Source organism: Aquarana catesbeiana, linkage group LG10, assembly GCF_042186555.1.
Source record: "Aquarana catesbeiana isolate 2022-GZ linkage group LG10, ASM4218655v1, whole genome shotgun sequence".
NCBI lineage: Eukaryota > Metazoa > Chordata > Amphibia > Anura > Ranidae > Aquarana > Aquarana catesbeiana.
The window spans coordinates 129,147,614-129,161,861 of NC_133333.1; the positions used below are offsets into that span (position 1 = coordinate 129,147,614).

The 14,248-nt window shown below is 40.5% G+C and overlaps 1 protein-coding gene across 1 annotated transcript in view; it reads left to right on the plus strand.

The window, feature by feature from the left end:
• The window catches only part of UBE2S (ubiquitin conjugating enzyme E2 S), a 29,164-nt gene extending 20,821 nt beyond the window's left edge, over positions 1-8,343 (plus strand). The window contains exon 4 of the mRNA XM_073602639.1: positions 7,817-8,343. Coding sequence (XP_073458740.1) covers positions 7,817-8,110 — 294 coding nt within the window. The 3' untranslated portion in view covers positions 8,111-8,343. The remainder of the gene's footprint in view (positions 1-7,816) is intronic.
• Positions 8,344-14,248: the final 5,905 nt, after the last annotated feature.

Consider the following 14,248-nt stretch of genomic DNA (forward strand, 5'->3'; position numbering starts at 1 on the left):
GCGCGCATCCAAAAAATTATGTATATTGTGATACAATGTATACAACAAGTATATAACAACGTGATTCAGACACTGTTGCTGTGAAAAATTGTATATGTGAAAAAAATGAAAAAGATACTCATGTATCCACTCACAAGTATATAACGTGATTCAAGCACTGTTGCTGTGAGAAAAAAAAATAAAATATATGTATATGTGAAAAGGATACTAATGTATCCACTCAAAATCATGAAATGCTACAAAGGCGATTTAGAAAATTGTGTTGTGTGACCCAAAAAAGAGCAACAGTGTTACTTAAATTTGAAAACCAGCAATATTTTTGCATCTATTCCATAAACCAAGAACCTAATCGTGATGGTTACTTTGACTATTAATATAATTAAATAGTGAAAAACCTTCAAAAAATTTAAATTAAAACATCCTAATGATTTCCACGTGTTATAAAACTATTATAAACTAAAAAGTCCAAATGAAGATATAATATGTTGAAGATGAACCACAAATTTTCTACTTTTGGATAAATTGATGATCCTCAAGCTAGAAATATGGTAAAAATTAAAAAGAATAATAAACTGACGAGCGGGACAACCTTGTGGACCATACCTCTACCTTTCAACCTTTTTTCTTCTTTCTCTTTCCTTTTCTCCACCTTACGATTAAAGCTCATTATCAGAATTTATTTGACCTATATACACTCTACTTGTAAACAATATGTATAGTAGGTATAAATCATTTAAATACCTACAAAAGTAACTAAGGAAATGATATATATATCTTTAATTTAGGTCTACGTGAACCCAATGTTTAATATTTGAAATTTCATGATATTTACCTATATAAACCCTACTGTAAAACAATGAGCTTACTTTATAGATCCTTGTAAACTTACTTTATGTATCTTTATAACATTGTATACTCAATAAACTTCTTTTGACAAGGAAATATGGTAAAAATAGCCGCTTACCGGATAAGTTGGCTCTCAGATTATAGAGATCTTATGGGCTTGTTGCATTAGCCTGCATCAGTAATTTCCACCTGGATGGCGATCAGGGGAGATATCCTCATTCACTCCTACCGATCAGCAAACAGGCACTTTCTTTCTTATTAGGTGACTGAATTCCACAGCTGGGGGTGGGGAGGGTTAATTGCCTCCCCTAAATCCTCCAAAAGTCCCGACCCCTCAATAGAAACAAAACGGGGAGACTTCATAGTGCAGATGTATAACGTTGGTTTATTAAAAAGTCACTTAAAACTCAACAGCAATAAAACACAGCAAACTGGGAACTGCAAACCAAAAAATCAAATCGCACAGCAAATAGGAACCGGATAAAAAGTTAGGCTAAAGATAGCGCACAAGCAGCAGAGGATCGAGCTGGCTGCAAAGGAAAAAATGAGATGTCTCCGTTCCCAGTGGATGCCCGTTGAGGGGAAACGCGTCGGGTGGAGCAAGTGGCTGTGACGCCATCACGTTTTTTTCATTCATTTTAGTAACCAACTGACTATCACGATTAGGTTCTTGGTTTATGGAGTGGATGCAAAAATATTGCTGGTTTTCACATTTAAGTAATACTGTTGCTCTTTTTTGTGTCACATAACACAATTTTCTAAATCGCCTTTGTAGCGTTTCATGATTTTGAGTGGATGCATTAGTATCCTTTTCACACTTTTTTATATATATATTTTTTTCTCACAGCAACAGTGCTTGAATCATGTTGTTATATACTTGTGAGTGGATACTTGAGTATCTTTTTCATTTTTTTCATATATACAATTTTTCACAGCAACAGTGTCTGAATCACGTTATATACTTGTTTCCAGTGTGCTTATATCCGCCAAACTTTTAAGCCCTCATGTGGCTGCTGCTATAGTTGGTCACGTGCAGCACCATGGCAAATGCACATTAAATAAAGGCTAAGATGGCACTGCCTTCAACTGTAAAGCATAGGAAGGTTTAGTTCCGCTGTATTTTTAAAGTGTATTTGTGGACTTAGTTTTTTAGTAAACCGTCACAAACCCTACCACTTAAGGTATCGGGCCTATTTTTTACACTTGGTGTATACAAGTTAAAATCTTTTTTTTCTTTTTTTTTTTTTTTTCTTTTTGCTAGAAAATTACTTGGAGCCCCCAAACATTATATATATTTCTTTTTCAGACACCGTAGAGAATAAAATAACGGTTGTTGCAATACTTTGTCACACCGTATTTGCGCAGCAGTCTTACAAACACATTTTTTGGGAAAAAATACACGGTTTTGAATTTTTAAAAAATCTGTAAAGTTGGCCCAATTTTTTTTTTTTGATTGTGAAAGATAATGTTACGCTGCGTAAATTGATACCCAACATGTCATGCTTCCAAATTGCGCCTGCTCGTGGAATGGTGATAAACTTTGACCCTTAATCTCCATAGGCGACGTTTACAAATTTCTACAGGTTACCAGTTTTGAGTTAGAGGAGGTCTTTTGCTAGAATTATTGGCCTAGCTCTAACGATCGCGGCAATACCTCACGTGTGGTTTAAAGACCATTTACATATTCGGGTGCGACTTGCATATGTATCGCTTCTGTGCGTGAGCAGGGAGGGACGGAGCGCTCTTTTCTTTATTTTTATACTGTCCCTTTAAAAAAACATTTTTGGATCACTTGTTTTTCCTATTACAAGGAATGTAAACATCCCTTGTAACAGAAAAAAAGCGTGACAGGACCTCTTTTAATGTGAGTTTTGTGGGGGGGGGTTCCGATTTGTCTCCTTTTAAGGCGTTGGGTGGAAGTTTGATGTCGCTTCCATCTTCCAATGGCACAGTTGAGTGAGGGCTATCATTCTCTCACCCGACTTCCTGCCCATCAGGGGATAGCATCGGATCGTCTCCACCGCTACCGAAGGCTCTGACACGCTGCGGAGACCACTTTTATCTTAAAGTGATTGTGAAGGCGGTTTTTTAAAAGTAACAAATATATTTTACTTACCACCTCTGTGCAGTTTGTTTTGCACAGAGCAGCCCGGATTCTCCTCTTCTCGGGTCCCTCTTTGCTGCTTCTAGCCCCTCCCTCCTTTGCGTGCCCCTCAGCTCAGACAACAGCTTGCTACCGGGGGCACCCAAGCCGAGTCAGGGTTCCATGTATCTATTCAGACACAGAGCCCCGACCTGGCCCTTATATGCAAGTAATTGGCTATAAAAGGGGTATGGGGGTACTGGGACATTTATCAATACAATTTTTTTTTTTTTTTTTTTTTTTTGGAGCAGTGATTTTAATGATGCTTAATATGCAACAATAACGGAAAATTTCTTTAAATATGGTGCTTGGGGGTTCCCCTTAGTCTGCCTGTAAAGTGGTGCATCTGTGGCATGCATAGAACATGCTGCAGCAAAAAATTACATTTATAAAGAAAAATTTGAAAAATAAAGAAAAAAATGGTGTGGGGTCCATACCATGTCAAAATAAATTTTAAAAAAAGCATAGGGTCCGCCCCCCCCCAAAGAAAATCATATCAGACCCTTATCCAAGCACAGCCTGTCAGGAAAGGGAGGGGGTGGGTGCTTTGAGGCAGGGGAGCTTTTATCCCCACAACCGTGGTTGTGGAGGTCTGTGGGGGGGAGCACACTGTTTGCATGGGGTTCCCCTCAAAATACATACCAGCAAACCCCACTTTTTTTTTTTTTTGCCTAACTGTTCTTGGCCTGTCCCTTAATGGGATTTCAATTCTTTCAGTCATGGTGGCTTGCCTTTACCTACTGTGGTCTGAAAACAAATAACAGCCTGCCTAGAAATTACACTCACTCCTCCAAACTAATATCCACCCATCATGGAGGAACCAGGGAAGGCAACACTGTCATCATGGCCATGCCCATAGACTTCTTGGAGCCCCGACAATAGCGTCAGCAAATGGATCTACCTACATGGAAGCCTTGCTGCTATTGGTGTAGTATTATGTCGTCTTTGGCAGCATGGGCAAACATGAGAGGCAAAAGCCTCGCTATGAAGAGCAATGAGACAGGAGCTTGGACAGATTGTATGGTAGTATTGCATCAAAATTCCACTGCTGGAATATATGCTTTCCACCTGTAGGAGCTTACATTTAGAAGCCTTCCAATTTTACCCTTTCCTCTGCAAAACATCACTGGCTGCTATTTACTATGCTTTGCATGAATGAGCAACTCCCCTCCAGCTTGCAACTACTGGCTTCAAAACATACTGACTGCTTGCTAGCCTTTCTATCTTGCCAATATACAGTGGGGGGAAAAAAGTATTTGATCTCCTGATTTTGTACGTTTGCACACTAACAGAAATTATCAGTCTATAATTTTAATGGTAGGTTTATTTTACCTGAGACAGAATAACAAAAAAATATATATCCAGAAAAACGCATTTAAAAAAGTTATAAATTGATTTGCATTTTAATAAGTGAAATAAGTATTTGACCCCTTCGCAAAATCGGAGAGGCATTTCTTGTAGTTGGCCACCAGGTTTGCACACATCTCAGGAGGGATTTTGTCCCACTCCTCTTTGCAGATCCTTTCCAAGTCATTAGGTTTTCGAGGCTGATGTTTAACTCGAACCTTCAGCTCCCGCCACATATTTTCTATGGGATTAAGGTCTGGAGACTGACTAGGCCACTCCAGTACCTTAATGTGCTTCTTCTTGAGCCACTCCTTTCTGACTTTAGCTGTGTGTTTTAGGTTATTGTCGTGCTGGAATATATAGTTTAATTATTCTGCGCTCACCAAACCTAATGTGATCAATATTGTATATAAGATACAATGTTATGAGTGAAAAAATTACACCTCTATTTTCTTAACGACCTATTACATTTGTAAAGGCCCTGGAGCACCAGGACAGTGGAATTACCCACAAAATGACCCCATTTTGGAAAGCAAACACACCAATGTCTACACAAAGTTGTCAATTTATAAGATCTTTCTAACACAAAGCATGTATATAGCAAAAATGACACCCCAAAACACATTCTGCTACTCCTGAATATGGCGATACCACATGTTTCTACAGCCTGGCCACATACAGAGGCCCAACATGCAGGGATCACCGTCAGGCGTCTATAAGACCCCACATCTCTCCATAAAGAGGAACGGTCACGCACTATTCCTATTCCTATCACATTTTTTTTTTTTAAGGGGAAAGTGTAAAAATAAAAAAGTAAATAGCATAAACAATAAAAAAAAATTAAAGCCCCCCCCAACCCCCCCACATTCCTGCATGCTCACAGAAGCGAACCTATATGTAGGTCGCGCCAGCATATGTAAACAACGTTGAAACCACACATGTGAGGTATCACCGCGAACGTTTAGCGGGAGAGCAATAATTCTAGCACTAAACCTTTAACTCTAAACCTGAAACCTCTAAAAAAAAATTTAAAGCGTGCCTACGGCGATGAAGTACAGAAGTTTGGCGCCATACCACAAATGTGCGCAATTTTAAACTGTGACATGTGAGGTATCTATTTACTCGGCGTATCTGTCACATTATACAAAAAAATTGGGGTAACTTTACTGTTTTTTTTTTTTTTTTTTTTTCCCCAAAAAAAATCACGTTTGAAAAATTGCTGCACAAATGCTGTGACAAAAAAAGTTGCAAGGACAGCCATTTATTCCCCAGGGTCTCTGCTAAAAAAAATATATATAATGTTTGAGGGTTCTGAGTCATTTTCTAGCAAAAAAAATTATGATTTTTACATTTTTTGCCCGGTGGGCAAGTGGTTGAAGAAACCGGAAGCCAAGGTGGTTGGAGTTTGACACCAGCTTTTTTTTTTATTTTTTTACAGCTGTGCGGCTCTGCACTTGTCACGTAGAATCAAGGATATGTCAGGTTAATATAGTGATGGGGGGTTGAATTGAGATTGCGATCTTTTAACGATTAATCGTGCAGCTCTAGGTCATAGGTAGCATTCCTCCTTCTCCAAACACGATCAGTTGCGTTGATGCCTTTAAGAGTGCTCCCAATCTCAGCTTGTTGCCTGTATATGGCACAATAAGGACAAAAGTGACTTGCCACAACTAGCATTGACATGCCTCCATCCCTAATACATAAATATGTGGAAAAAAGAAGACATAGTGGGACTTTACATGAGGCATGTCTATGCAGTGAACATTGAAGAATAAAATTAGATTTATTAAATGGTGTATAATTTAATAAAAATTAATAGTATAAAATTTAGAGGGGTAAATACCCCCTCACATACTGTATTCAATGTAAAAAAAAAAAAATGTTTTGCCTTCGGGAACAGTTATTCATCCCTGATGGAAGACCACTAGAGGGAGTATTTACAAGTCTGTACATAAATGCAATAGGCAGATGTGGAACAGCAAGTTGGTAAAATGAGGTATGTTGCATAGCTTTCGGGGTGAGCAGCGTGTACCCAGCATGAGTGGCACAATTGTATATTTCAAAGTTAGTGGTGTAGACAGTAAATGAGGACCCTACTAACCTTCTCCCTCTCTCGTATCCTATTTTATGTGGTTTTTAATGAGTAATTCTGTAGCAATAATTGTTCAGATTGTAGTGTTTGGTCAGCCGAAGACAACCGAATCAGCCAACAATAACCTTGACCGTGTTCACAATCTCCTTTAGATCTACTTCAGATAAGTAGCATAAGGGTCTGCCTAATAGGATACTAATTAAAAGAATTGTTTAGGTTTGTTTTTATATTGCATTGCTTTGGTACAGCGAAAGAATGTCCAATCTTGTACAATCAGATTGTATAGTGCACGGCCAGCTTTAGGGCTGAATTCCAGGTTTTTCCAGCATTTTGTAACATTGGCTTACTATGAAGTAAGTCTACCGCAGTGCATGTCAAGTATTAAGTATAATCTGGCAGTATCAACAATCCTTTTATTTAGATTTGAGCGTGCAGCCCTAGAATATGGCCTCTTGCAACTCCATTGTGAAAGTACAAATATGGGCCTTGTGCAGTTATTGCTGGACTTGCTCAATCATCAGACCTGCAATGAAAGTTTGAATATGGTTTGTGGCTGAGGGGAGATAAATCCAGTTTGTAGTCACCTGTCCAGTTCCAGTCTGGTTCTTAGGACCCAAGTTACCGAAACTGGTGCTGTCCTCTTATTCTTGGAATGGCCTATCATTCTCCAATCACCATTCCCCCCCCAAGCCCCCCTCCCAGTATTGAGATGACCCATTTAAAAAGAAGCTATAGGGATAGAGTGGGAGCTGCTGCTGGTTTGGAGCTCATTCACACCTGCGATTAGGGCTGGACAAAAAATTCCTGTGGTAAGAATCGGCAAATTCCTGCAACTGTATCTGAATAGCCAGTGGTTACTTGCGACTAGGGAGAGATCAGCCCTGGATGCATATCTGTCCATAGCAGGTAATCTATCAATTGTGTGCATACATATGGACAGCCGAGGCTCCATTTACCCTATTATTGCTTTTTACGGACTTGCTATTGGCAGCTGTTTGCATTCACCTGTGATTCCAGCTGCAGGAATCTGGATTCTTTCTATGGGAATCTGCTGTGTGGCCCCAGTTGCAGGTGGGAATCAGCCCAAAGGCTCCAGTTACTACTTTGGGAAGCCAGTGACTTGGTGCAAGCACATCAAAGTTAGGTGTTGGGGCAAAACAACTGCTTGGATCGCCTAGGCAAACCCAGTGGTAGAGAGAGCAGCTACCTGTCAAAACTAGATAACTTCCCCAAAACTTTTACAATAAGGAGAGGATAAGTGAATTTAAGTCCTTCAGTTAGCTCTTGCCTCAAATATTTTAAAGAGGTTTTTGTGTACAAAAAAATGTATTTTTTTGTTAAACTTTTGAAGGTTTCTTTCACTAATGTTTGTATTTTTTTCTCTTAAGACAATAAAGTGTTTGTTGATTCACCCAAACCCAGAGTCGGCATTGAACGAAGAGGCTGGTCGTCTCTTACTGGAGAACTATGAAGAGTACGCATCCCGTGCAAGACTCATGACAGAAATTCATGCACACAGCTCATCCTTAAGGGGCAAGGATCCTACGGACCCCTGCTCCTCTGCATCAGCAACAGGTGCTCTTGGCGATGGACCCATGGCCAAGAAACATGCTGGAGACCGAGACAAGAAACTTGCAGCTAAAAAGAAAACGGACAAAAAGAGAGCCTTGAGGCGACTTTAAGTTGGAAAAAAAAAACATTTACCCAAAGGGGCAGGGAAGTATTCAGGTCAAATTATGTACAAGAACTTTAGACCAGGAGGGGAGGGCCAGTGAAGAAAGTCTGGGGAGCAATTACATCCATATCCTTTTTTTTCCCCATTTTTGTTTTGTTTTTTACAGCCTGCTTTTGTTAGTTTTTTTTTCCAATCTAAGTTATTTAAATTATAAATCTATTAAATACTTTTTTTCATAAAGCACTATGTGAACACATTTCTCTTTAAATGCTGGAAATTGATTTTGATATGTACTGTACATCGCTGAGAAAGCCAAGACTGGGAAAGTATCCCCAAAGAAAAATGTGCACTTACCTGCATGGTCGGTGAACACTCAACTCTGTACTGCATCAAACAAAAACCTATGTTATAATCACTCTGTCCTCAGCGTTTAGACGATCGTTTTTGGAGATTGACAGCTTATCTTTGTATGCTTCCCCTTGGTGGTTAATGAAGACTATGGCAGAATTATGGGGGTGCCCAGCAGCATTTACTGCTGCACTCCAATTACAGTATATTTTTAAAATATAAAAATCGGTTCTGTGTAATACATGCACATTTCCCCATGTGTTCAGTACTTTGCAATGCAGTTTTATAAAAAGACAATATGGGCAAATGTGCAAGTACAAAAAATATCTACCTGTTTGCCAGAAATAGTGTGTTCCTAACTTCTTATTTGAGCTGACAACGCTTCATCTGCTGCACTGAAATCCCCAGCTGTATTGTCACACCTGTCCAAAATCTCTACCTACTGGATTACAGAGCACCTCCCTTTCCTCATCTTGTAACACACAGGAGCTGCGTTCTGTAATCCAGTAGGGGAGAACTCGTGGGAAACTGGCAACAAGATTACTGCGCAGCGTTTTCAGCTCACTACTGGAAATTAGGATTCACTGGACCTCTGGCAGTATCAGGAAAGCGTTTTTCTGTATTTGTGTTGGAGAAACAACCTGGGGAAATGTGCATTTAGTGTGATGTACTAATGTTTTTATATTTTGCTCAGGCATACACATTAAAGAATCTGTTCAGCTGATCACAAAACTTCAAAGTTCATCTAATGTGAAAAAGCCTGACCTATACGTTTCAAGAAACATATACAGGTGGACCTACCCTAGTGCTGATAGGAGGACTCAGCACCTAAACTTCATTAGCCAAGCAAGGCATCAGGCAGGCATCTCTGGTACATTGCTGGGTTGACCATGGGGGAAGAAGGGCAGGCCAAGCTTTGTAATTGACAGCCTAGTTAAACATATGTATTGCAGTGGCTGTAATTGTAGGGAGCAGGGGCCCACCAGATTACGAGCCTGTGTATGTCATGTGATATTCTTCTGAGGGCCACCAAAAATGGCACCCTATCCCTGTTGGATCAACAAATATTTGCTCTCAACTTCTCACTGGATTGAAATTCCTGGAACTCAAATGTGGGTGCTTTCCTTTCCTCTCAAGGGAGTATGAAATGTCCAAGAAAATTCTTCAGGATGAGTAAGTGGTGGATGTTGAGGGTCTAGAATCCTCTGACTAGTCCTTCCAGGAGTAATCTTGGGGTTCAGGGCTGTCTTACAGAAGACCATTGTGTGCTTCTTGGTGGATGTGGTGCACGCTAAGATACTGCTGACAAAATCCCTTCCCCCTTAATTCACTGGTTTTGGGTCTTAACAGCTGCCAAAAATTCAAGTCCTCATGTACTTGTAGTGATGTATGCTAATTGTTACCACTGAAGCATTTTGATTGTCCTGGTAGATGAAGTCCTAGTCTTTAAAGGCACTGTAGCTAAGCAGTAAGAGTGGCTCTGTAGCCTGCTGTAGATGCGGCAGTTTGCCAGGCTCTTAAATTCGAGCCAAGGCATATGCTGTTTTACAGAGAATCAAACACAAGATCTGCCATTTGACAGCTCCTGGAATGCTCTCCAAGAGCTTTGAGTTTCTTGCTAGATCACTTTGAAGATTCCATATAACAGCTTTCAAGGATGGGCACAATGTCTGTGATCCTATAGCTTAAAGTGTTAAACCCAAAACTAAATATATTGCAGCTTAGCAATCATGAGATGTGGTGGCTACATTCTTTTTCTTTTTTTTTAGGCTCCCCAACATTCACCTGGTGATCTGGCCAGTAACACACCAGTATTAGTGCCTTCACTCTGGATGAAGGAGCACAGGGGGCACCTTTGGACAGCAGTATTGTCAGTCCAGGGGGAGGGGAGTATTATATGTACTAGCAGATTTAAATACTCTAAAAATTTTGAAGCCAAACTCCAGCTAATACTTTATGATCAGTTACAGCAAACCATTTTTCCCTAATGGTTTTACATTTAAAAAAAAAAAAAATGAAAGCTGATAGTTTTAAGCACTCATCAGTGATAGTCCAAATTCCTGTAACTGCAAGAGAGCTTGTTCTTTTGACTAGATCGCCAGATGAAAATAGAAATAAAGCCTTAAAAGGAAATGAATGCTGCCATCACATCTAAGAATTGGTAAACTGCAATATAATAGATGTTTGGTTTAATAATTGCTTTAAAGTCATTGTAAAGTGTCATGTTTTTTTCCCCTATAAAAATAACAAACATGTTATTCTTGCCTGCTGTGTAGTGGATTTGTACAGAGCAGCCTGGATCCTCCTCCTTGGGTCCCTCTTTGCTGCTCCTGGCCCCTCCCTCTGGTTGAGTGCCCCCACAGCAAGCAGCTTGCTATGGGGGCACCCGAGCCGAGTCACGGCTCTGTGTACATTCAGACACTGAGTCCCGCACCCTCTCTCCCCTGATTGGCTAGCTGGCTTTGATTGGCGGTAGCCAATGGCGTTGCTGCTGTGTCAGCTAATTAGCAGCTGAACCCAGGAGAATAAACTACCCAGAGGTATTTGCAGAAATTTGTCTGGTGGGGGATGCCAGATGTGGCTAATGTGATGTTCAGGTTCAACTACAAATTCAACAAGTTTGTGTTCTGAACCAAGGCTCCTCAGGCATTTTTGATGCCTTGGTGACTTCTCTGCAGCTCTTTCCTTGTCTATTGTGCAGGATAATAGTGAAGGGCATTCTGGTGTTTCTGATCACATCTGCTTGACCAGGAAGAACGTTGTATGCAGACATTGAAAATTTCCTGGCAGATGAACTGTGGGCTCATCCAGATTTGCTGTTGCAGGGTTCGATCTGCCATGTTGCTTTACATTTGCTGGCTTTGGCAAGCTTGGCTGTTGACTCCAAAGTCCAGAGGGTTAGGGTTGTTTCTGACTATAATCCCTATCCCCAAGGAAGGTGTAACTGTATGTAGAAACGTGCAAGGTTGTCTTTTGGTTGCCATTACTTCAGCTTGAAGGGTAGCTTTTATAGTTTCAACAGGATAAGATGATATTGAGGCCTTGATTTTCCTTTCTACCGAAGGTGCTTTCTTTGTTCCACTTGAATCAGGACATTAATGTTGTTCAAGCTGTTAACGTTTACCTGAAGTTTACAGCTTAATTTTTACAGTTTCATTCCCAGTTTCTAGGTGGCTTTGTCAGCCCATTTCACTTTGGTATTGAGGGCAGAGTTCCTCCCTTTCTGATCAACGCCTTTTCCACCAGGACTAGCGGTTCTTCCTGGGCTAGAACGCATCAGGCTCCTATTCAAGTTTAAAAGGTGGCTACCTGGTCTTTTCTTTACCTGTTTTCCAAGTTCTACCAGGTAGATGTCTGTGTCTGCAGAGTCCAGTTTTTGGCAAAAGGCCTTGTATGTGTTTTTGTGGTCAGGTTTCCCCTCATTTTGTACTTTTAGCTCGGGGCTCTTACGATTTGATGTTTCTGTTTAATTCTTAAAGTATATCTAAATCCAAAGCATTTTAAGTTTTGGAAAGGTTTGCATGGGCTAAAACCCTTGTTTTCTGCTCTCTGAACCATTGGGAAGGCCCCCTCATTTCCTGTTCCAGACACACAACAGGAAGTGAAAAAATCTCCCCAAAGTGAGAGAGTCTTCTCTTAGGTCATAAACATCTTCATGTTTCAGCAACAACTGCAAAGTTTTCTTTTCACTAGCTGACCCAGTGATGGCAGTCCCCAGGACAAATTGAGATGGTAAATTTCTCCAGCAGGGACATCAATAAAACAGCTCAAGAGGGTAATAATATGTAAAGCTTTGTATGTTCTTTGACTGCCTAAATCATGTGAATAAAATAGGACTTACCTGTCCATATACCAAAACTTACAAAACTCGAAAAAAAATCAAGAGTAGCAAGAAACTTGATTCAAATGACTGTACGTGCGGTGCATTTTTCAGCTCATCCTTATGAATATGCTGAAATTGCACTGGATCGCACAAAGTAAAGTGGTCCATGCACTACTTTTCAAAAACGTACTGCACCAAATCACGTGGTACTGCGTTACCATGCGATCTGGCGTAGGAAATGCACTACATTTACGATCTGCATTTGGGGTGTCGTTAGGAATGTATTGACCCTGGCAGCAGATCACACACCCACTGTGATTTGAATGTGGTGAGGGAAATGCACACAGAACACAGGTTTCCTAAACCACATTCTGGTGTGAACAAGCCCTTTTTCCCTACCCCAAAATAAAACCTTTAGAATAAAATATAATCAACTAATGTAAATGGCATATTTGTTATAACCATATATGACCAAAGAGCTTTAAAGGATTATAATGTTACAAAAAACTAAGGGCTGGATATAATTACCTAAAAAGCCCAGACGGGCTGCAAATGACCTCACAAGACCTGCAAAAGGGTGGGAGGAAGCCACAATGCTCACAGGAAGACTTTGAAAATGGGGCATTGTCATGCTAACTGGTTTGCTTGTGGTTCAAGCTGCCTTCCTGTGAGCTTTGTTGCTTCCTCCCATCCTGTGTGTCACTTCCTGTGTGCAAGCTTTTTGGTATCTGCTTTACAACTTCTCCACACTGAGCACCATCTCTCCAACGAATTCAGGCCTCTTCCTTGGAGTCACCTATTATCCAGCAATTCTCTTGGTACTGGTATGCTACTACTGTCATCCTTAGTGTCAGTGAGCTTTTTATCACTGCATCATTTATTTTAAAGAGCCACTTTATTTGTCCTTATGAGCTCAAAAAACCTTTTTTAATTGACCTTGTGGATACATGCCTTATTCCAATGAAATACTGTGGGTATAGAAAATAATCACCCTTTTTTAACCGCTTGCGGACCGCCGCATGTAATTTTACATTGGCAGAATGGCACGGCTGGGCAGATGGGCGTACCTGTACGTCCCTTTTGAATTTGCCACCGTGCCATCGCGTGTGTGGCAGCGCGCGCTCCCGCCACGAGCTCCGTGAGTAGGATTGCGGGTCCCGCGGACTCAATGTCTCACAGATAGGAAGAACGGGGAGATGCTAATGTAAACATGCATCTCCCCGTTCTGCCTACACTGTCACTGATCATAGCTACCTGTGATCGGGAGCGCTGATCAGTGATGTGTCACACACAGCCCCTCCCCCCCACAGTTAGAACACATCCCTAGGACACACTTAACCCCTCCCATAGCCCTCTAGTGGTTAACACCTTCACTGCCAGTGTCATTTTGCACTGATCGCTGTAAAAATGACAATGGTGTCAAAATTGTCCGATGCATCCGTCATAATGTTGCAGTCACGATAAAAATCGCAGATCGCCGCCATAAAAAATAATAATAATAAAAATGCTATAAAACTATCACCTATTTTGTAGACGCTATAACTTTTGCGCAAACCAATCAAACTTTTTTTTTTTACCAAAAATATGTAGAAGAATACGTATCAGCCTAAGCTGAGGGAAAAAAATGTTTTTTTTAAATATTTTTTGAGGATATTATAGCAAAAAGTAAAAAATAATGCGTTTTTTTTTTTTCAAAATTGTCGCTCTATATACTGCAGAGGTGATCAAATACTATCAAAAGAAAGCTCTATTTGTAGGGGAAAAAAGGACGGCAATTTTGTTTTGGAGCCACGCTGCACGACCACGCAATTTTCAGTTAAAGCAACGCAGTGCCGAATCGCAAAAAGTGCTCTGGTCTTTGGCCAGCAAAATGGTCCGGGGCTTAAGTGGTTAAAATAATCACATTGTGTTACTCTGCAGCCTGAAGTGAAGACAGTTTTCGTTTATCCAGCTGTATTTTAGTGCAACTTATAA